Source organism: Rattus rattus, chromosome 5 (assembly GCF_011064425.1).
Source record: "Rattus rattus isolate New Zealand chromosome 5, Rrattus_CSIRO_v1, whole genome shotgun sequence".
Classification (NCBI taxonomy): domain Eukaryota; kingdom Metazoa; phylum Chordata; class Mammalia; order Rodentia; family Muridae; genus Rattus; species Rattus rattus.
In genome coordinates this window covers 43,219,865-43,244,570 of record NC_046158.1, presented here as the reverse complement: position 1 = coordinate 43,244,570, position 24,706 = coordinate 43,219,865, and the positions used below count along the sequence as shown (strand labels likewise).

The 24,706-nt window shown below is 39.0% G+C and overlaps 1 protein-coding gene across 1 annotated transcript in view; it reads right to left on the bottom strand.

Moving 5' to 3' along the window:
- Positions 1-3,446: 3,446 nt before the first annotated feature.
- LOC116901461 (sodium channel protein type 2 subunit alpha-like) overlaps positions 3,447-24,706 on the bottom strand; it is an 84,687-nt gene continuing 63,427 nt past the window's right edge. Inside the window, exons 20-27 of the mRNA XM_032903409.1 lie at positions 24,214-24,387; positions 21,475-21,597; positions 17,933-18,214; positions 17,048-17,101; positions 13,007-13,144; positions 12,417-12,521; positions 8,136-8,406; positions 3,447-7,259 (exon numbers count right to left, since the gene is read on the bottom strand). Coding sequence (XP_032759300.1) covers positions 6,064-7,259; positions 8,136-8,406; positions 12,417-12,521; positions 13,007-13,144; positions 17,048-17,101; positions 17,933-18,214; positions 21,475-21,597; positions 24,214-24,387 — 2,343 coding nt within the window. The 3' untranslated portion in view covers positions 3,447-6,063. The remainder of the gene's footprint in view (positions 7,260-8,135; positions 8,407-12,416; positions 12,522-13,006; positions 13,145-17,047; positions 17,102-17,932; positions 18,215-21,474; positions 21,598-24,213; positions 24,388-24,706) is intronic.

The window sequence follows — 24,706 nt, the reverse complement described above, 5'->3', positions numbered from 1 at the left end:
TTAAACAGTTTATTGGCTCCAGTGAGAGTACAAGTGATGGTCCCATTTCACATCAAGCAAATGACTACAGTGTAACAGATAATCATGGGCTGGTGAAATGGCTCAGCAGTTAAGAGCACTGACTGCTCTTCCAGAGGTCCTGAGTTCAAATCCCAGCAACCACATGGTGGCTCACAACCATCTGTAATGGAATCTGATGCCCTCTTCTGGTGTGTCTGAAGAAAGGGACAGTGAACTCATATAAATAAATAAATAAATAAATAAATAAATAAATAAATAAATCTTTTATAATCACGTAGAATGGAGAAAAAGAGAAGGAATAAAGCTGAAAGGTGGTGAGATCAGAAGAAATACCTCAAGTAGGAGGTATATGGTAAAGCAAAATAAGAAAAACTCAATGTAAAAGAGGCCAAGAAAGGCCTTTTGTTTTTTGGGTGTTTTGAAAATCAGAGCTTATAAATAAGATTGTAGAAACAAAACAAATCCTAAATTCAATTAGGGTAATACTTAAGAATAAACATCAATTAAAACTATCTGATGAAATATGTTTTAAAATGTAGTCATATTGTTTTAATATATTATTATATTATATATATATATGTATTACTCTTAAAGCTTTGTATATAGAAATCTTTAGGATAAATACAAAGGGCTGAGTTTCATTCCTGTAATCTCAACACTTGAGAGGTTGAAGCAGAAGGATCAAGAGATTCGGCTCAGCCTGGACTACAGGTGAGATCATCTCTTAGATAACCAACCATCCAACCAACTAACCAACCAAACATCCAACCAACGAACCAACCATCCAACCAACCAACCAACCAACCAACCAATCATTGAACTAACCAATCATCGAACCAACCAACCAATCATTGAACCAACCAACCAACCAACCAACCAACCAACCAACCAACCAACCAACCAACCAAACATCCCACCAACCAACCACAAACATGAGTACATGAGTGAAAGCTGATTCTCATCTCTCTGTGTACAGTAACTCCAAATGGATCAAAACTGATGTAAGACTTAAACTGAGTGGAGGAAAAACCATATGTAAGGTCTGAACACTGGTAAAGACTTTCTGGACTCTGTTGTTCACACAATAATGATAGTAATAATGGGATTTCATGATGTCACAAAGCCTTTGCAGAGCCAAGGAAGTGACTGAGTAAAGAGCTAGCCTGCAGAATGGGAGAAAAAAATCTTTGCAACTTACACATCTGGCAGAATATTAATATCCAGAAAACACAAAGGACGCAGAAAATGAAATAACAAGAAACCAAACAACACCCTCACCAAAAGGGCTAATGAAATAAGGGGGCAGTTCTCAAAAGGTGGACTACAAATGTCCAATAAAAATAAGAAAAACATGTCTAACCTCAGTAGTCATCAGGGAAATGAACACAAACTACTTTGAGATTCTGTTTCACCACAGTCAGAATGGCAGTCACTGGTGAGAGGGAACTGTTACACACTGCGGATGTGCCTAAACAACATGAATAAATAAGCAGCGAAATATATAACTGAGGAAATGAGTTGCCCATGAAAACACTAGCCAAGACCGCAGCACAGTGGCATCAGATTACACGGTGCGTTCTACTGAGCAATAGTCTTCTGTGACCTCCTCTTTGCTGACAGACTACAGCATGGTTTTCCAGGAGCTTTGCCTCCAGATGAAACTCTTCCTTCATATGAGTTTTATTTGTTTGCTAGTTTTTTTAAGTTCCACTTTTGTTTCCGCTTTCCTTCTCAGTGCTGGTTTGTTAGCAAGAACCACAGTGATAGAATCTGGTGGCTCATTCTTCTCTGATATCTCTCAGCTCTGCTTATGAAGCTGACATAGTTGGTTTGGCTTTTAGTTATTGCATATGAATGGGATAAAAGAAAAAAACACTATTTGTTGATCTGTGGGGTCATGATAATTATTTATTTGCCACTGGTCTACACCTTTTACACAGAAAGTCATAGGAGAAACATGTGCTTTACGGATCCCACATACTGGCAAGCAGGAAAGATTTCTTTCCCTTATTCCTCTGTTTTGCCCTTTCTCTACCACTGCTGCTGGTACTCACAGTGGCCATTCCCACAGGATCTTTTAGGAAGGGGTCTCTCACATTTCCCCTACACTCCCATTGTTTATTCTTGTCCTCTCTTCTGTCTTCCCTGCTGTTTAATAATTGTTCTGTACTCCACAGAGCTCAGGAAAACAACTAATTACATGCTGCGCTTCAGGAATGGAGTAGCAGAATATTGAAGTCACTCTAACCTAGCTGTTTTTTTAAAAAAAGGGGTATGGATATCTTGCCTGCCTGTATTTCTGTGCACATGTGCATGCCTTGGGCTTGCAGTGGCCAAAGGGGGATGTTAGATCCCTTAGAAGTGGAGATACAGACACAATGAACCACCATGTATGTGCTGAGAACCAAATATCTCACCTCTGGAAAAGCAGCAAGTGGTTTTAACTACTGAGCCATCTCCCCAGTCCCTCCTGGCTAGCTTTGAATGTTAATGACTACTTGGTTGTTCATTGTGAATCTCCATCAGGGCAAATTAGAGTTCCCCTGGGGGATTTTTATGAATTCCTAATGCAACTTAAACTACTCTCACGTCCTGATTGCCCAGTATACATACGTCATGGATGGCTGGGTTCCATGCTGAACACATATTTGTGACTTCATATTCTCTAGATCACTCTAATATTCTAATTATTTTCCCCAAGCAGAATAATATGGGAGTATAAGTAGATCAGTATCAATTCCTCATACTCCTTAAACTGGACAATAAATACTTGGGAATCATCGTAGCTCTCTCTCTGCATACTGAGTAAAATAAGGGGCAGTGAAAGGGACAGATGCTTCTTATGAATACTACTTCCTATTGGACGGGAATTCCCAATCTTGCTGTGATTCATCAGCAGTAGAGAGTCTTACAGATACTGGATGACGAGGTCTCACCTTGGGGTATAGGAACTCAGTTGGTCTGCTGTCCTCCAACATTGACATTTCTACAGAAGCTTCACAAATCATTTTAAGATGCAATCCAAGTTAAGAGGCACTTCTCAGACTGTTCATCATTAAATGGGAAAAGCAAGCCTGTGTGATTTTGATTATGTAGTTTCTAGTATTAAAGAACCGATCTCTAAGCTTCCTTGGAAGTTTTGCTAAGCATATATATATAATATATAATATATTATATATATATATATAAAATTTACAGATAGAATGCTTCAAAGTGGCAGAATATCATTAGCAGCCCATGTGTACTGGGTTGAACAAAATTTTGCGAATGGAAAAGAACCAAAGAAACTAGTTTTCAGAAAAACTGCCAGTGTCTGAGAGAGGGGTCAAAAGGGCAGAGGATAGTGGGTTGTGAAAATGTAAAGACTGAAGTGAAAGTGAAAACCAAACAACAGGCAGAGGAGAGAAGAAAGGATGCACAACTTAAAACGTTAGTCAATTTTTTTTTTATTATTTTTTTTTTGTAACTTTCCACTACTCTATCTGGTACCATAGCTGTGGGTTGTTTTTTTTTTTTTTTTGGCCAATATTAAAACTAGATATCAATACATTCTTCTTAGTTTCCATTCCATGAAAAATTTAAAGATGAATTATTTTACTTAATGTGTACTTTTTACATTTAAATTTTCAGATAGATCATTTTTACATGATAGAAATTTACCTCTAACTGGCATCTCGAGGATAGAAACACGGACAAAACAATAAATACAGAAACGAAAGCAAAAAAAAAAATCTTTATTCTTTTGGCTTGATCGTAATGTGGCTTACCGGTAGCTCTGTATGGTAATAGCATTTTCCTGCATGCATTCATGAACACGCTACAAGTCAACAGCTTTAGTATAAAGAATCTACATTGAAGGTTGTCTGTGAAACAAAGTGTTTGGCTGTAATTGGCGATATCATTTCACTAACTGGTTTTGTGGAAAACGAGAGAGAGAGAGAGAGAGAGAGAGAGAGAGAGAGAGAGAGAGAGAGAGAGAGAGAGAGAGCGCTTGGTTCCCGAATCATACCTGAAACAGCTCTAGTGCCATGTGGATGAGTAAGATTCTATCTATCCATCTATCTATCTGTGTAAACGAACATTAAAAAAGATGGATGAGTAGAGGAGAAACACTAGGTGAGGACATCCTACTCAGGCAATGCCAAGAGTGTCATCTGCTCCCCTTGAAATCTCTTGTCAATGATAAGGCATCACTATTGAAAGCAAATGGACATTAGACTCGGAATGAGAATTGTTTCAAGTGGAAATATGCGCAAGTCCACAGTACCAACAACGACAGCCAGAGCCCTACACTGCCTCTTAGGCCTTATCTCTTCCGTGACGAAGTGCCTTGATTAAAAAGTGCCGGGGAACAGAAACTAACGGTAGAACTGTGACGTCAACCTGAAGATACTTTTAATTTCCCATTTTATGTACAAAAGGCTTTGAAATAAAATAAAATGAGCCCCCCCTTTTTTTTACAATATGTATATTTCCTTAGAAAACTCTAACCACATACTTTCAACAGATCTAAGTAGCTTACACTGTCAGACATCTCACCGAAGTGTTCCATTAAGGTTGGGAGAACCAAGAACAAGGATCTCCTTCCCGTTTACTGCAACCCATGGCTCAGTTGTCATGAAGAGTGAGTTCCTGGTGGACCGATTTGCTTCACTTCACCACCGACGTATGGCTTCCCTATTAGACTTCTGAACAGCAGAAGGGTTAGGATACAGCGGCATCAGCAAGAGAGACATGCAGCAGTGACAGCTTCAAACTCTAAGGGAACCAGTGACACCATGTCGCCTGTTGAAAGCTTGCAAACTATACTTAACTGTGGTACATATTTGATGCAGTAAATACTGTGCTTAAATCATTTTCATTTGCTCAAACATGCACCACTGGGTAAAATTACTATTTACAAAGCAGACTTTGTTGTTGTTGTTGTTTTTTAATTGACATACACTATGTCAACCTTACCAAGAGCAGAAGATGGCTAAACAATACTGCAGGAAAAAAAAGCAGAACCAACTTCAGAAAGTGGCCGTGGGGGTGGTTTTTGGTAGTTTGGGTTTCTTAGAAAGGACTGATAGGAGATATATATATATGTATATATATATATTTTTTTACCAAAGGACACTTATTAAAAAATGTTATAGTCATGCTGCCAGGACTCTGAGCATGTGATGGTCTGTGTGTGCATATGTATGCATGTGTGTATACATATATATGTATATACACGGCCATATACATATAGACATATATACATGTACATATAATGAACTATGTAAAAATAAAACAACTCTTTTTGATGGTTCTATGGAACATTTACAGGCACATTAAAATTCCTCTGGATGAAACACCTTAAAAATATGAATAGCTATTTAAGCACCTCAAAAAATCTAAAAACATCCTGAAATGAGAAGTAAGCTCTTTCCTGGTGTGATGGGATATCGTCATGTGTGAATGAGAGCTGCAGCATTACCTTCGTTGAAAATAGATCTCATTATACATAGAGAAACATCGAATCCCCTCCGTAATCCCTCTCCCCGAACATAAACCCGTTTACAAAAATAGTCACATATAAGAGTAAACAACCCGTGAATCAAAAAAAAAAAAAAGTGATAAAGTCACAGCACACATTTTGTAAAAATATGGCAGGTGTGGCAGTTAAAACACAAACAGTGGTGACAGTTACCGCTATCAAGTGTCACATGTTAAATTTACATAAAAATTTAACTTTCCTCCCCGTTTCCGTGTTCTTCTAGTCTGAGTAGCCATTGCTCTCCGCTCTTCAGCAGTGTCAGCTGGTTGTGAACATAGAAGCCTCCCGTCGGTGCTCTTTGTCTGGTTTGGTGAGTCCCAGTGTGCTGACCCGAGGTCCTGTCTTGTTATAGGCACTGACCTTAAGTATACACTTAGAGAAACAGTCAGTTTGGCGTGGACCTCCTGAGGGACTCACAGATACATCACCAACACAGGCTGTAAACAGTTGATCACGAAATGGAATATTCTCTTTTTTTAATTTTTAATTTTCATTATTATTATTTTATTTTATTTTTTTTACTTTTTACTTTCCCTGATATCTTTCCCTTTGTCCTCTTTTTCTGATTTGTCCTTTTCAAATTTTTCCTTCTCCGGTTTGGTCACGCTATCGTAGGAAGGTGGAGAAGTGGTGGAAGGTGTCACATCAGTCTTCTCTGGAGTTGAATTCTCGTTCAGTTTATCTGTGATGATGTCTTCTTTGATGGGCGTTCCCTCGTCTTCTTTACCCTTGTCTTTTTTATAGATAGACGAAACTTTCTTAACTTTCTGTTTCAGGAGATACCGCCTGTATGCTCGCTGGATGACAATAGCAGACACCTCCTCTTGTTTCCGTTTCAGAGTGGTGGTAATGGGCTCATAAGAGACCTTGGAGGGGTTGGAAGCCATGAACCGATCTTCCATCTGGATTCGAAGAGCGTCCATCTCTCCACTCTCACCCAGGACCCGCTTTGTAAAAGCAAACAAGATGTCCAGGCAGTGGATGCGGTCTCCACTCACCATGGGCAGGTCCATGGCAATGAGCTGGACTTTGTTTGGCTTTGCGATGAGGAGGGGAGGATCCAGGGCAGCTGCAAAGTCAGAGAGCTTGCAGAACTCTATGAACTGAGTGGCGTCAGGGTCGAACTTCTCCCAGACCTCGTAGAACATCTCAAAGTCGTCCTCACTCAGGGGCTCTGCACTTTCTTCAGTGGCAACGCTGAAGTTCTCCAGGATGACAGCGATGTACATGTTCACCACCACCAGGAAGGATATGATGATGTAGCTGACAAAAAAGAAAATCCCCACGGATGGGTTCCCACAGTCCCCCTTCACCGAGCTTCCGGGGTGATCTTTTTCAGGGTCACAGTCGGGAGGTCCACTATTTAGTATAGGGGCCAGCAGTCCGTCCCAGCCCGCAGAGGTGGTGATTTGGAACAGGCAGATCATGCTGTTGCCAAAGGTCTCAAAGTTGAACATGTCATCAATCCCAACTTCCCTCTTAACGTAGGCAAAGTTGGACATCCCAAAGATGGCATAGATGAACATGACCAGGAAAAGCAGGAGGCCGATGTTGAACAGAGCAGGAAGGGACATCATCAGAGCAAAGAGCAGAGTGCGGATCCCCTTGGCGCCTTTGATCAGGCGTAGGATTCGTCCAATCCTGGCCAGGCGGATGACTCGGAACAGGGTAGGGGACACGAAATACTTCTCTATCAGCTCTGCGAGAAACATTCCTATGAAAAGACGATAACCAATAATGTTAATGACTGCTGCCAAGAGAAGTTTATATGATTAAGATAAGTACTATCCAGTTTATGAACTACACATGTAAGAATTAAATAAATACCAATACATATACATTTGTTAATAATTTTACCTAATACAGTTAGTTATACATATATATATGTCTATGGTTATATATGTATATATGTATATATTGTGTATGCAAATAAAGTGCGATATTTATTCAGTAAAATGACATTGGTATGTTTGGTGTTATATCATTGAGGTTTTTATTTTAAATCTCAACCTATGAATTGCGAACCCTTGGGGGTTGAACATAGGGATCACTTAAGACCATCGAAAACAAAGGTATTTACGTTGCAATTCATAATAGTAGAAAAATTGTAGTTATGAATTAACAACGAAAATAATTTTCAAGGGTTAAGTTTGAGGGTTAGTTGTTCATTCAAAGCTGTAGTTATCTATAGGATAGGAATATGACTGAGTACAGGAGATAATGCAAATTAGAGTCATTGGTTTTTAAATTGAGACAAGATAGTGAAAAGAAAAAAATAAACACATAATTTTATGAACAGATGAAATACCAAACAAGAAAACAAACAAACAAAGGAATGGAATTTCAGGCTTTATCTGAAAATTTGAAATGATTAAAAAAAAATCTGTAATGCTTTCAAAGATAGACTATCAGTATTAACTACTCTTAATTTACCTTTATCTTTTCATTTGTTTTTTGAGAGAGTGTCTCACTATGTCACTCCAGGTCTCCTGGAGTTTCATATCTGCCTGAACATCCCATGTACGCAGTTACTGCCATTTGCCCACTCACCTAGCACTCTTGGGTTGTTGGGTCCAGCCCCCTGTCTTACCTACAATGGAGAGGATGACTACCACAAAATCGAAAATATTCCAGCCGATGGTGAAATAATAATGGCGGAGGGAGATGAGCTTCAGCACGCACTCGCCGGTGAACAGGACAATGAACACCAGGTTGATCCAGTACAGGATGTTGGTCATCTCCTGACTTTGGTCGTCCGTTTCCACCATCATAGTCACCATGTTGAGGCAGATGAGGATCATGATGCTGATGTCAAAGACTTGTTTGGTTACAAAATCAAAGACCATCCCTTGAAATTTGTTCTGGAAGAAATAACACAGGCAAGTGCACTCAAACTCTGTCAAAAGGTCTCATTCGACGTATCTGGTTACAACTTAGTAACATGAAATTTTATATTCTGTGAAGATACACCATTCTTGCGTTATCTGTCGTCAACTATAAACAACTACTGAATTTGTTTCACGAATACTATTTATGCTATAAACTTTATAAAAAGGTTTAAAAACTCTAAAGTTTCCCAGTTGAATTTGTTTCATGAACATTATTCATACTACAAATTTCATAAAAAGAATTTTGAGAAAAGCTGATGGCCTCAGTACCCCTAGCATCATGGTTGTGGTAAGCAGTCAGTAAGTATTTTGCAGCTATAAGAAATATTTTTATTCCATGTGCTGGGAGGCGAACATTAAAACTATGGTAGAGACTGAATAAATACTTGTCCCAGATTTGCTCTTACTTTTTCCCCTGACTCCCCCAGACATATTCTCTCATCAAAGCTTCAGCATCTTTCATTGTCAACTTTATAATAGATAGATTTTAAATTATAGTTTCAGAAAAAGAATGCTAGTGGGAAAACAGATGACATTAGATCAATTCTGTATTTTGTGATATTCTACTAAGGTTCATTTCTTAGTAAGATAATAATTTTGTCGTTGGATAAGGTGTATTCCCTTCACACAGGTGAATGCATGTGAAGATTACACAGAGTGACTCTCCTGCAAAAAAAACCTGTTAACAATGAGTCATAGCTCACAATGTGCTAGTTGACTTGAATCTCACTTCCCTTTTCGTTCTTTTTGACACAATGTCTCACGATGTAGCCCTACCTGGCTTGGAACTCACGGTATAGAGCACCCTCAGTGTAAACTTAGGGAGATCTGGGGCTGGAGAGAAGGTTCAGCAGTCATCTGCCTGTTTTTGCTGCTGGAGTCGTGAGATTAAAGGCATGCCCTGACATGTCTGGCTTGAACATTATTTTCAAGAATTTATTGGCCTTGTGTGTTGCTTGTGAACATACATCCTCGCTTGTAAACAGTTGTCCTCAAGAGACTGTTATGGTCCATTTTGCCTGTGTCTGTTGGAAATGCTGATGCTACAGCTCAGGCCTTGATGGAACTTGTGTGAGTTCTAGCTTCTTAACTGGAATGACTGGTGTCTTGCTACCTACACATTCAAAGCTTGTTCTCTGAGAACATGACACTTGCTGGAAAATTCTGGACAGCAATTAGCAGCTACTGTGTTTGGCTCTTTTCTCTGAATACACCTTTGGCTGACCAGGCTGGATTCCTACTTCTTGCTTCTTCATAAGGTTTTTTCTTCCCAGGCCTCTCCACGGATTACATACAATCCAGCTTCTTGCCTTAGTCTCTAGTCATTGTAGTTTGTCGTTGCAAGCTTTCTGTATTCTCTTTATAGCTACCAACCTCAGAATGACACACTAATTCTATCCTAGCCTGCTCCTCTATTCCTATCCCTTCTGTGAAATAAGCGACATCCGTTTTCTGGTGGATAACACTGCTTTAAGGTGCAACAGTTCTGGGCACTCAGAAGATCTTGTTCTTTCTCCCATCATGAGATTCAGGGCACTGCATTGCAGACGGTGTCCCCCCTATTTGCTTTATTTTAGTTTATTCTTTCTCCATCTGGTATGGAGGATCACTACAACATTTCTCATAGACAGCCTCCAGGATTTACTTAATCCTGACTCTCTTAGAAGCAGCAATTGGTCTTAATTTTCTTGTCAGCAGAACTAGACAAAGCTCCTTAATCTTGCTCATATAACAGCATTATGATTCAATGCTTCAATGCCCACCACTAATCCCTAGTCTCTGCCAATTTAGATCTTAGGTCACTGAATGTAATGAGAGAAACCGTATAGCCCCAAAGGCTTGGCCTGCCACAGCACATGTTTTGTAAATTAATCTGAGTCCTAAGCATTAATTAGCAACTCTCTGTCCCTCTGTTCTGAGGATAATACTAAACTCAGAGAAATTGACAAATCTTTTATCTAATAGTCTTACTTGTTCCTTTTTTGTTGTTGTTGGAAGTTAGATATCAAAGTCAATCAGTGTAAAGAAATTCTTCAATAACTTTATATTCATTTCACAATTTCTGGGTTCCCATACTCTTTTCTTGTGTTACTCAACATCCCCTGAAGGACTCAGTTCCCTTTCTTTTCTGATCTGAGCTGTCCATTCTTGGCTCACATCTTGTGCAATTTATTTTGTACTTAGCCACTCTCTCCCTTCCAGAAAGTCTTTGGCTATGCTTCAGACTTAATCTCTCAATTTTAGGAACCCTGTGCTCTACTGCTAAGTCATCTTTGTCCATCTCTGCCCACATTTGGTTGCTAAATACTACAAATGAATGTCGACGATTCTCACCCCAGGCATCCTGCAACTCTCAGCCTCCCATTGTCACTGTGACAGTCCATCACTGATGTTCTTGACCATTAGCTTCCATATTATATGAGTAGCTCCCTTTTAATTTCATTTTGGCAACAGTCTCCAAATCCATTCACTTTCCCTCTGGTGTTGGCTACCTATGACCTCCAAATTAGCTCCAAACTTCATGTGCAGGGCATCCCCATCCTTCTCTGTCCAACTTGTTGAGTGATCATCATAAAACTAAAATGACCTGGGTCACCTTGATGGTTTTCTGGTGGTCTTAGGATAGAGGTAACTCCTGTCAAGGCTGACCCATTTAATTTGTTTTATGTTAACAGGACCCAGATGGACCCACTGTCTGCACCCCATGTGACTTTTCTGTCAGGGCTTTCACCTACATAAGGCTTGACCTCAACCCATGCTCCCCGATGACCCTTCATTCTTCATTCTTCTTGGCTCCTCAGTAATGAATAACTTCAGAAAACAATCTTTTCCTCATTGGTCAGCTCTTTTCTCTCCCTCCTTCATAGGTGAATGCTTCTACTTCTGAGGTGTGCTCATTTTGTTGACGTGATAATTTGACAATCTATTGATTAGGCCTTTGTTATCTTTGCTTTAGCACTTCCTTCCAGTCATAATACTCTGCTTTAACAATCTTTTTCTTGATGCAACTCTGCTGTTCTCATAACAAGGTCCTATTAATATTGTTTAAGTAAGGCAACTAAGTTTTAAACCTTGAGTCTACTGCTTAGTAATTCAAATATGCCACGCATCTTCCTACATGTTTACTTTAGAGTATACATTTTCTCACATAGGAACTATGTTATACCCCTGTTTGCAACTGCTCAGATTATATTATTTGTCAAACATTGGGATCGGTTTTATTTTTCTTATCCTTTGTCTAATGTAGTGTCCCACAGTCTCTGAGCTACTCTCAGATTTCCATTCTGAATAATTTGTTGAACCTAGTTATTTATTGTTGTCAATGGATTCATAGAATTTTGGAGAATACTAATTGGTATTAAACTTGGCATGGATTTGGAAGAGCACCGAGAGTACCAAGAAATAATATCAAAAATAATCAATGAACTGAGGGGCTCTCCTGACTCTCCAAAAAAAACTAGCAATAACTGAAAAAACAGATAACTGGAAGAGATATGAAACCCATGAAAGACATAAATAGCAAAGTTCTACCTCAGGGCAGGGGAGTTGAAGATTAGTTGCATTTAAAATCAGAAAAAAAATGGTGACTATGTTTCAGTAATGATTCCATTCAACCCATTGAGTTAAACAGGCGATGGCACTAACTGTGCCAATCAAACCCCAAGGAAGTAAAGGACATTCATGTGCCCACATGACATATGTAAATATTTTTAATACTGTCACTACATTATAAGAATATCTTCAGTGTCACTAGTTCTTTCTGATCTATTGTCTGTTTGAGACTACAAAAACATTTACATTGTTTTATATGATTTTATATTATATATTAGATCACTTTTGGCCTATGTATATACATGGCAAATATGGAGGCTATCAAGTCGGAATTTAAAGCCAAATTCAGAAATATGCTGCTTTCTGGAATTTTGGCTGGGAAAGGGACATATACCACCATGCTCACTGATGAGAAAAAATTCTGTTCTTACAGCAGGACGAGGTATCGGTTTTTGCGGTTTCTTTGAGCCGAGCTTCTTCATTGCATTGTAGTATTTCTTCTGTTCTTCTGTCATAAAGATGTCTTGACCTCCAAAGTAAAGAAAGAAAAGCAAAATATTGTTACAACCGTGTTCTTTACTAGCTGTAAATTCCACCCGAATGCTCGTTTGAAAGTCAACACTCGGGGTTGGGGATTTAGCTCAGCGGTAGAGCACTTGCCTAGCAAGCGCAAGGCCCTGGGTTCGGTCCCCAGCTCCGGAAAAAAAAAAAAAGAAAAGAAAAAAAAAGAAAAAAGAAAGTCAACACTACTAAAGCGGCTCTTCGCATTCTCAAAGATTCACTCTGTCAAAATATTAGGTCTGTCATAGTGGGCACATACACGCACCCAAGGCCTCAAAGCAGTATGTAGGATTTGTAAATGACCTAAACTCTTAAAAACTCATGAAATCTCATGGGAGTCTCTGAAGTTTGCATCATTTTTTTTTGTTTTGTTTTTTTCCTGTGTTTTGGAGCATGAAGGAAGCAGTGTGGTGTTTTTAGCTCACGATTTCCAGCAATGAGGAAATCTAAATATACTTATCTTCTTTTTCTGTTGGTTGAAGTTATCTATGATGACACCGATGAACAGGTTCAGGGTGAAGAATGAGCCGAAGATGATGAAGATGACAAAGTAAAGGTACATGTAGAGATTGTCTTCGTATTTGGGCTGCAGTTCTACCTGAAATATGAAGAAAGGTAGACAGTCAAACCCATAGTTTCATTAGAAGTATACCACGGAATTTTCAAATCTCTAAACATGAAACAAACAGATGAATGTCAGACAGATTTTAGGAACCCCCAGGTCTAATGTGTCTGCTGAATCCTGTCAGACTAATCACTGACTTGAGGAAATAAAATACATTCAAGCAACAGATTAAATGATTATCACAGTCTCACCAAACAAACCCCTGTATTGGGAATGTTCTTTTCCTTAGTAAGCAAATATCTCAACACACCATGCAAGTAGGATTACTCCTTCCACAGTGGCAAAGTTAGAGTGTCATTACTCTCTTCTCAAATCATTAGTATTTACTTTCTCTCCCTAGTCCTCGCATCTGTGAAATGGAAACCCATAGTTTTAAGAGTAACCCATGATAACCAAATATACCAATATGAGTAAAAGTGCATGAGATATAATTGTACACACTTCCTAGGTAGTCTAGAAACTACATTGTGTGTACACATGACTAGGTTGGTAGGGTCTGTCCTTCCTGATAGTGGGCACGTTGACCCCCTCTCTCCAGTAGCTGCTGTTGGCATTACAGTGATCCTCTCTCTTGTCCAGATCTTGGAGGAAAATCAGTGATGATGGAAGAATCAAAAGTTCAAGTCTCATAAGACACTTCTAATAACTCAGGTAATCAATCATAGGTGGGAAAGAACACAAAGTGCAACTTACCGTGTCATGACACAATTCTGAGCACCATGACCAACTTATTTTAAATGGAATACGATAAAATAAAAGACAACAAAATGATTGTAAAACTGACTGCTATTTATTTGACGATCATTTGACTTCTCTGTGTGTAAAATGCACAACAATGTAAAATAATATTTTCAAGCCTTTTAAAATTAAATACAACACACTAAATTGTCTAACTTAAAATCTTAAGTGAATTTACCTATTTGTAAGAGAAACATACAACTTAGTATTTCAAAAGTCCTGGTGTGTTTCTTCTTCTGCAACCTAGCCACCGTCATCAGCCTTGTCTTACTGTAATTAGTCATTCTCCATGTTTTAGGGTTGGTGCCTAGAGTTGGTTGGTTCTTGAACAGTTAAGATTATTCTTTTTAAAAAATATTTATTCTTATTTGTTTGTTATTATATGTAAGTAAACTGTCACTATCTTTAGACACACCAGAAGAGGGCATCAGATCTCATTACAGATGGTTGTGAGCCATCATGTGGTTGCTGGGATTTGAACTCAGGACCTCTGGGAAAACAGTCAGTGTTCTTAGCCACTGAGCCATCTCTCCAGCCCAGAATTCTTCTTTGTTGTTTAAACCAAATTTGAACTGACAAACAAAATTGTCATGTGTGTGCAGTTTCTTTGCCTTAATGGGTCTATATTCATCTCTACCACTATATAATATTTATTGTTGTGTTTATTTTTCAGTTAATTCAGGTTCTGGTCATTTTAAAATCTTTTGTACTTAAATTGACTATCCCATGTAGCTGTACATGAGAACATATTTCTAAAGAATATATTACAAAAAAGCAAATAGCAAATAATATCTTGAAGTTTACCAAATAATGTGATAATACCTACTATTTTATTTTGTTTATTTAGTGGTGGTGGAACTTTATTAAACAATGTGATAATACTCACATGATTTAATAATGGTGGTAGTGGTGGTATGCATGTGTGCGTGTGCGTGTGTGTGTGTGTGTGCGCGCGCGCGTGTGTGTATGTGTGCGCACGCACGCGAGCACATGTGGGTATCAGAGGACAACTTTCAGGAGTTAGTTCTCTCTTTGCACCATGTGGGTAGTGGGAATTGAACTTAACATCAGGCTTGGCGGCAAGCACCTTTACCCACTGAGCCATCTCTGAGGCCCCCAACTACATTAAAAAGAATATATACTTATATTTTGTTCCACCACCAGCAAGTTTTATTTCTTATTCTTGGGAACACTTGAAATTATCACACTTTAGTAGTGTCAATTTGGTAGGTGTATAGGTAATGTCACATTTTGATTTGAATTTGTATGTTAATGATGACTAATGAAAGTAAAGCCAGAACCTGGTATGGTGTCACACCCTTTAATCTCATCACTCAAGAGGCAGAGGCAGGTGGATAGCTGTGAATCGATACCAGCTTGATCTACATAAGACCTCCTGGTCAGTGAAGGCTCCACAGTGAGACCTTGTCTCAAATAACATTAAATACAAATGAATGTAAAGGAAAAAAAAAGGAGTCAGAAATTCCAGTGGCCCATTGGCTTTTCTCTTCTACGATATGATTGGGTGTGAGGGCTTCCGTAGTATACAATTTTTGCTAGGTTTGAAAAGAAGGGAAGCAAAGTAAGCTCTGGACCTTGTGGGCTGTTGCTAAAGGTAGAAACAGCTTCCAGGGAACTAATCCAGGAGGTAGAAAGAGCTCTTGCAGAAACCATTGTAAGTAACACAGTCTCAATTCAGAGTTCCAAAATGTTCCCTGTTGAATGTGTTGAACCTCTCTGCTTCGGTAATGCATTGAGTTAGTAGCAATTACATGAGGCTACTGTGCAAATGAAAGGAGATAATATGAGGTAACCCTTGGTTTCCGGAGTCAGAAAGCACCCGCAGCTGAAATCGCTGATGCCATGCAGGGCTTTTTAGCATCTTCTGCTTCTGCTGATCTTCTATCCTATTCTCCCTTCTTATGAGGCTGAAAAACCAATTCAAGGATTTTTTAATATGGAGAGTTAATTGCTGGTACAGGAAAATATCATTTTGAGAGTAATCTGGGGGCTCTAGAAAACCAGAAACAATTCCAAAATGTCACTGTCTTTGGATCATTTGTGTGAAAGTAATAAAAATCAAAGCGAACACTCCTCTGTGTTCCTAAGGTAGATTTTGCAAGTCCCCGCCTTCTCTCACACTTCCCATCTTGGTTGGAGACACTATCAGGTTATAGCTTTTTAGTTTTGTTTCCTGTTTTCCCCACTGTTAGTCATCATTAGTCATATCCGTCCTCACGGAAGATCAAACGCTGGAGGAAACTTATGGCAGATGAAGAAAATTGCCCTGAGGATTCCTCTTTAGAAAAACTAAACATCTCATTTTGAAAGTACGGTTCATAAAAATTTAAGCACCAAGGTCTAAGATTACAGGAAAAGACCAAAAAGAAAAGGAAAAAAAAATCACGAGCAGGAGTTGGAGAGAAGCCTGGTAGTGAAGCATTTGTTGCAGGGCCAGAGAGATGGCTCAGTGGTTAAGAGCACTGGCTTTTCCTCCAGAGGTCCTGAGTTCCAATCCCAGCAACCACATGTTACGTCACAAACATTTATAATGAGGTCTGGCATGCAGATAGAGCACTCATATACATAAAACAAATAAATCTCTTCTTTAAAAAAAGAATATTTGTTGTTTTCCCAATATATCAGAGCTCAATTCTCAGCAATCACACGGTGGCTCACAACAGCCTGTAACTCTAGTTCCAGAGGATCTGAAGCTCTCTTCTGGCCTCCTGGGCACCAGGAACACATGACACACACAGACATATAATCAGGACAAACCACTCGCATACATGAAACAAGTCTTCAAAAAATGTATAAATGTACAGTGAGTCAAGGAAAATCTTTTTCATTAAAAGTTGAAAAAAATTGGCCAGATTCTATTTTTTGATTACTAGTTATTTTGAAGACGGTTCCTATTAGGCCTTTTCACATGATAAGGAATTTTAACTCTAACTAAAGAATTGGATCCCCAACAAAAATGGAAAGAAATAGTATAATATACACACTTTAGTAAGATAGTTGTGCTTTATACATTGATCTATATAACTGTAGAGCTGTGGGTTTTTTGCCATCAACAATTTACAATAACATGGCTATGCTCACTGATGCGAGTGAGCCATTTTCCCTAAGTAGACTTACATTTCTCGAGTCAACAGCTGCATACATGATATCCATCCATCCTTTAAAGGTGGCCTGTAAAACAGTCAACCTATTTACTTCTCCTCCTTATTACAGCTTAGAAAATAGATTACAGAGTAAACGTAGAAACAAGAGAACAAAAAAACCCTGGGAGAACATTCTGGATATTTCCACCACAAGGAAATGACAAACGTTTGAGGTGATAGATAAGCTTCCTCTAGATGCACATTACACAGTGTGCGCATGTAACAGCACATCCCATAGCTCTCCACAAATGAAACAACTAAAACATGTGTGAGCAGCTAACCAATGCTCATTCAAGTACATGTGTGTAGTACGGTTTGTGGTTAACATGTGGACATGTTTTGATAGCATGCATTATTCACCCCTATATTTTATAAAGTCTTCTTAGGCATCATCTTTAACATCTCTAACAAAATCCCAATCTACCGTCACAATATATGATCATAAAAGTCACCTCGATGGCCTCTGACACAGTTTAGACTATAAGAATGATTATTATAATGAACCTAGGAAAACATTTCAGGAACAGAGTGTCAGCATGTGACATGGTTGGATATTATTCCCTGTGTGAATATATCATGTTTTCTTTAGCTGATCAACCACTGATAGGCTTACACTGATATCATGGATGATTATAAGAGATACTGCAATTAGAACTGGTGTATTCCCACATGTAACATGAAATCAATATGTGGAAGAGAAGGGAGTGCCATATGGTCATTATTTAATAATTTTTTGAGGGAGCTCTTCAGTGGCTTACTAACATTTCCACGAGCAGCGTGTAAAGGTTGCTGGAAATTTGTTATCTTTTTTTCTCTTTGATGATAGTCAATTCTCAGCAAAAGCAAAGTGATCACTTACTACTTGAAGCAGAGAAAGGTATCCGAGTCCCACGTTATCGAAGTTGACCTTCACGTTCTTCCACCTGGCCGTCTGATTGCTCTCAATGAGAGCTTGGCATTCACTGTAGTTGTTGACCACGCTCACATCAAACATTTCCCCCGTGGTGTAGTTGATGCAATGGTAGAACTTGCCAGCAAAGAGATTCACCCCCATGATACTGAATATTAGCCAAAATATCAGGCAGACCAGAAGTACGTTCATTATGGAGGGGATGGCGCCTAAGAGAGCGTTTACAACAACCTGGCATGGGAGGAGGAGGAGGAAGAAACCCATGGAAAGATAAGTATTGATCACTTACTCTCAAATATTATTAGAAAACACTGATTTCGGCTTGGGGAATGGCTCAGCGGCAGCGAGCACTGTCGCTCTTCTAGAGGACCTAGGCTGGGTTTCCAGCACCCATGTGAAGTGGCTAACATTCTCCTATAACTCCAGTTTGGGGGATCTAACATCTTTCTCTTGCCTCTAAGGGCATCTGAATATATGTGCTGGACATACATATACTCAGGTATACGAATATACACAGAATATAAACAAATATGTCTTGAAAAAGAAAGGAGAACATACTGGTCAGGAGAGATAGCTTAATGAGTAATAGTATTTTCTGCTCAAGAGGATCTAGGTTGCTCCAACATATAACAAGGACACATGCTCCACTATGTTCACAGCAGCCTTATTTATAATAGCCAGAAGCTGGAAAGAACCCAGATGCCCTCGACAGGGGAATGGATACAGAAAATGTGGTACATTTACACAATGGAATACTACTCAGCTATCAAAAACAATGACTTCGTGAAATTCATAGGCAAATGGATGGGACTAGAAAATATCATTCTCAGTTAGGTAACCCAATCACAAATATACAGATAGTATGCACTCACTGACAAGTGGATATTACTCAAGAAGTAATCCACAGACCACATGAAGCTCAAGAAGAAGGACAACCAAAGTGCAGATGCTTCAGTCCTTCTTAGAAGGGGGAACAAAAATATTCATAGAAGGAAGGAGACAAAGTTTGGAGCAGAGACTGAAGGAATGGCCATTCAGAACCTGCCCCACTGGGGATTCAGCCCATATATATACAGCTACCAAACCCAGACAATAATGCTGATGCCAAGAAGTGCATGGTGACAGGAGCCTGATATAGTGGTCTCCTCAGAGGTTCTGCCAGAGGATGACAAATACAGAGGCAAATGCTTACAGCCAACCATTGACCTAAGAACGGGGTCCCCATTGGAGGAGTTAGAGAAAGGATTAAAGAAGCTGAAGGGATTTGCAACCCCATATGAACAACAATACCAATCAACCAGAACTCCCAGGGACTAAACCACTATCCAAAGAGTACACATGGACAGACCCATAGCTCCAGCTGCACTTGTAGCAGAGGATGGCCTTGTTGGGCACCAATGGGAAGTGAAACCCTTGGTTCTGGCAAGGCTGGACCTCCCTGTATAGGGGAATGTTGGGATGGGGAGGTGGGAAGGGTTGTGTGGTTAGGTGGGAGAACACCCTCATAGAAGAAAGGGAATGGGAGATGGGATAGAGGGTTTATGGACAGCAAAGGGAATAACATATGAAATGTAAATAAAAATACCCCCCCCAAAAAGAGGATCTAATTTTGCTTCTGAGCAACCACATGAAGGTTTGGAACTGTCTGTTACTCTAGTTACAAAGACCCTAACACCCCATTCTAGCTTCTGAGGCCACCACATATACATGTAGTGTACATACATATAAGCAGGCAAATATACATACACATAATATAAAATACAAGTATTTCTAAAACAACAAATAATAGTCAAATTATAAAATTATAAAAAAAATATAACTATCTTCCAAGTTGAATATTGGGTAGAAATATCCACTACCTTAACCTAAAAATCTTTTGTTTGTTTGTTTGGCTTTTGAGACAAGGTTTCTCTATATGGCTCTGGATGTGTTGGATCTCACTCTGTAGAGCAGGCTGGGTCTCAAATTCAGAGATCGACTTGCCTCTGCCTCCCGAGTGCTGGGATTAAAGGCGTGTGCCACCACAACACAGCCCAGAAATTTTAAATTCTAAAATTCAGAAGAACAGCAAATGAATTTTACACTATGAGGTATTTTCTTAGGGTTTGAACACATATAATAACAAATTTTCCACGAGGAATATGGATGATTAAAATCAACAAATAAATAAGATAACGAGTAGTGACACGTGTTTATGAGATCATCATTTGAAGAATACCAAGTTTAAAATCAGAAAACATACAGTGTCAAAATGAGAACAGAAGAGAGTATTGGAGGATGCATTGTGACAGAGGACAGACCTGTCACACACAGGCCTGGGATTTGGTCCCACAGTTGAGAGAGAGAGGAATTGAGACTATAGGAAAGATGAATTTAACATAGAAAATGTGAAATACATTGTAGTAAAGAATGTAACACTCTTTAAAAAAAAAAAATAGGCTCACTTCTGCAAAAATAAGGAATGTTTAAATTGTTAAAGAGAAGGGAAAAAACACAACAATCAAACAGCTAATCAAACATTTCTTCCAAAGCGAATGTATCTAGAAAAAAACATACCCAAACATGCTTACATCAACACACAACATTAATTACAACATTGGGCTGTAACACCAAGAAAGTCTACGTAACTATTTTCATTTCCATTTTTCCTTTTGCCTCAACTTGTAAGGAATTTTTGAGACAGGGTACCACTCTGTGGCTCAGCCTGGCTAGGAACAGCCTATGTAGTAGGCTGGTCGTCCCATCTCATTCCTTAAGTCTCTGAGTGCTAGGATTAGAGGGAACTGTTTTAAATATCTCAAAAAGCATCCCTTTCTACAAGCTACAGAGTGCTTTTTTTTTTAAGTACTCAATACCATGGAGACAAGGTGCAATCATTTTCTAGGTGGTGATGATATGTGTTCTTGGGCTTTTGTCCCAGGGGATGCCTCCTGGGCCTTTGTGCTACCTTTCTAAGGGAGTATTAGATTTCCACAGCTGACCTACTTTTTAGACATCTCAATCTGTGCTTAAAAACTAAATTCAGACTTCAAAAGGCACAAAGTACACAGCACATACAGAGCAGCAAAGACATGATGAGTCACGATTGGGAAGTTTTGAATTGCATCAGGTAAGACGGCCTGCACAAATGGAAGAGACAAGTAATCTTGATTCCTGTCGGCAACCTATGAGATACGATCAAGAATTCCCTAATGAATAGAAGGGGATTAGGAGCATCAGGCATTGTATTCTGTGAGTCAAATGATGGGTGCTAGATACATATTCTTTTTTTTTTTCCGGAGCTGGGGACCGAACCCAGGGCCTTGCACTTGCTAGGTAAGCGCTCTACCACTGAGCTAAATCCCCAACCCCTAGATACATATTCTTGATTGGTTGGTTGGTTATCTGAACATGAAGATGCAAACTCCATAGGGATTTGGCCTTTTGACTCTCGAAAGTCTGCGGTTATTCTTAATTATGCTTCCAGCAAATTCTAAGATGGCTGGTCTTACCCTCATTCCTTCAAATCGGGATAAGGCTCGTAGAGGTCGCAGAGCTCTTAACGTTCGGAGGGACTTGATGGCACCAAGTTCCGAATAGCCCAAGGCATTTGCAGTTAAGCTAACCAAGGAGACCTATACGGAAAGAGCACGCAATTGATCAGAAGTTATACACGCCGCACTGTTCCTCTATGCAAAAAACAAGCAAGTAGTTTACAAACTTGGGGGAGTTTCCATATCACCAAGGCGCTTGTTAAAAACACCGAACTATAGCGGAAATGTAAGGCTCTGTCTGTTATGTCCCCCTGCCCCACCTTTTTGGATGAGAAAGAAAAAGGATGTGGATTCAGTGGGTAGGAAGGTGGAGAGGTTGGGACAATCTGGGAGGAGTTGGGGGGAACTATGATCAGAATATAATATATTATATGGAAAATTTTTAGTTTCAATAAAACAATTGAAAGCTGGCAGAGTTTGATTTCTAAAGTTTGACATAAGGTCTGGGAATTTACATTAAAAAACTTATGGAAGAGCAATAGCATTGATTCATGAATCATATTTAGAGCATATAAAATAGTGAATGAAAAGAAAGGATCGAGATTTTAGTGTAACTAAAGGTTTTTTGTTTTTTTGTTTTGGCTTGTTTTTAGTCATTTATACAGGTCACTAGTGCTATTAGTAAAAACTCTAAAATCTTAACTGGAAAAAAAGAGAAAAACTGTTGCAGACGTCACTAAAATACCCGATTACCTTTGCAGACTATGAATATGATATGAACTCAGAAACGATATCTTGTTCTAAAGCACATCAAAATTTGAAAATCAAGTAAGCAGAAATAAATACATAATACGGTTTAAAAGTATGGTGACAATAAGTATTTTAAAATGTTTTCTAAGAAAAACAACAGACATAAATAGAATTTCTTTTACAAAACTTGTGCTTACTTAGGCTAAGTTTGTATGTATTATTTGAATTAAAGAGGAGAATGTAGTACAAAAGTCAATTTCATAAGCTTTATAAGTCGTCTCTTTATAGATTACTGAGGAATGAAGTCTCTGAATTATCAAGAACTGTGAAGGCTTTCTGCGTGGAAGCCAGGAGGACCTGTGGTCCTTTACATTCTCGGAGGACAGAACTCAAAGGAAAGGTACATATTACGGGATGAAAGACAAGTTAGACAAATGAAAAATGTTCTGAACTGGGGCCAAACTATTAAAAAGATGAGGTGGTAAGCCAGAACAACTTTCGATAAGTTGTTTAGCTACAATCGAAAAGGAGAAACATTTGGGTCTTCCTAGCACACCATAAAAATGTTTACTCTTCTGAGTGTTTGCATTTGCAATAATTCACTTTTTTCGTTTCAGCTTCTCTCCATAACACAGCGAGTCCATCTCCTAATTTCCCTACATCTAATTCTTCAGTATCTTTCTCCCCACTATATCCATACACTCCTATTTCTTTGACGATATAATGGTTCCCTCAAACACTTGCCTAATTTGTCTCTCTTACTTTGCCTTCCATTTACAAATCTTTGCATCCTATTCCCTGGACTCTGTGCTCACCCTCAAGGTCTAAGACTTCTTAGCTTGAAGCATCAGAGTTTGCACAAGTGAGTGTCCCTCCCTCCTCTGGACCTAGTGGCATTCTTACCAGTCAAATCCTGATTCAATATACAAGAAAGAAACCTTTCCCCAAGGCAAGCCAGTGACTATACATTTGTCCTATCTGGTTAACCTTATGCTCATTTAGGACTAGCAAAATGACATTTCTATTTACAGCACCATAAGAAAACAGACAATCAGAGAACGTGTTTGATTTAAAACAAAGTATCAACTAATTTAACAAGCAATCGTGAGAGTATTCACAAATAGTAGCGATCAGGCAGCAAGAAAATTAATTTTATTTTTGGCTTTCTTTATTATTATGGATATAATGGCTTACCCTTGTTCACATATTAGATACGCTATCATCAAGCTACTGATCTGTCACAGTCACACATACAAAGTGGAAAGAACAGTGTCCTCTACAACCTATCACACCAAAGTGGTGGCTTTTGTGACACACTTGTTTTATCATCCGTAATGGTCAAGCAGATAATCATATATGGCTCTACTTTTTGCTTATTGTCTTTCTGCATTTCAAGATTTTAAGTGCAATTTTGAATGTACCTTTAGATTTATTGCATTTATGGTAAATTTACTGTCTTTGATTAATTTAAATAGTTTTATATTCTAATATTCTACTTACTATCTTTAAACATCAACACAAGTTAAATATTTAAAAGATTGCTTGACCAATCTGTTTATAGCCATCAGATAAACCCATGGTATAACTTTGCTTTGAACTTCACACGCAATTAATAATCCATTATGGGACAGATATTTCTCAGGAGGCTCATATGCTGTCAAATTACTTGCCGAAGATGCTTGTGAAGAATTGTCACAACTCTGATTTTATGAAGTGAGGGACTTAAGCAACAGAGAAAACAACCTTGCCTCTCCTGCAGAGCTTAAAATTTCGTATACTGATTTGAATGTTATTTTCAAACTAGGTCACTAAATATCAGGTGGCACTTAAATCAACAATGTTGTCTCGGGTATACTTCCATTGGAGAAGAAAAAAGATAGCATTTGTGTTTGAACTGAAACAGCCATTTCCTTTCTCTGAGTGTCTGCTTTATGCCACTTAACACAGGCAAGACCGGCGCCAATCACCACTGCCACAAAATAGAGAAGGAAACCACAGAACACTCACATCAACGATCAGGAAGTCCAGCCAGCACCAGGCATTGGTGAAATACATTTGGAAACCATAGGCAACCCACTTCAGAAGCATCTCCAGGATGAAGATGTAAGTGAAGACCTTGTCTGCATACTCCAGCATGGTCTTGATGGTCTTTCGCTGCTCGATATAAATGTCTTCAAAGGCCTAGGAATGGAAGCATGGTATTGCATTTCACTGTCCTGAACAGTTCCTGCTTCATGTATTGGGGGGGAAAATGATGCAAGGCGTCTTTGGTCAGGGGCAGGAGGGTCATTACACTGTCCTGATCTCAGTTATCTGCGTGTGTGAAGAACACCTGGGCTTTGCAGTCTACGGGAGAGACTCATGTAGTTTTCAAGTCTGAATGTTGAGAGCATATCCCAAAAAGCATAAGATTTTCAAGAGAAGGCCAAATGTTCTCTTAAGCAAGAGGTGAAGTGTCAAGTTGTTCAAAATCTAGAGTCACTGGCATCCCTCTCCCAGG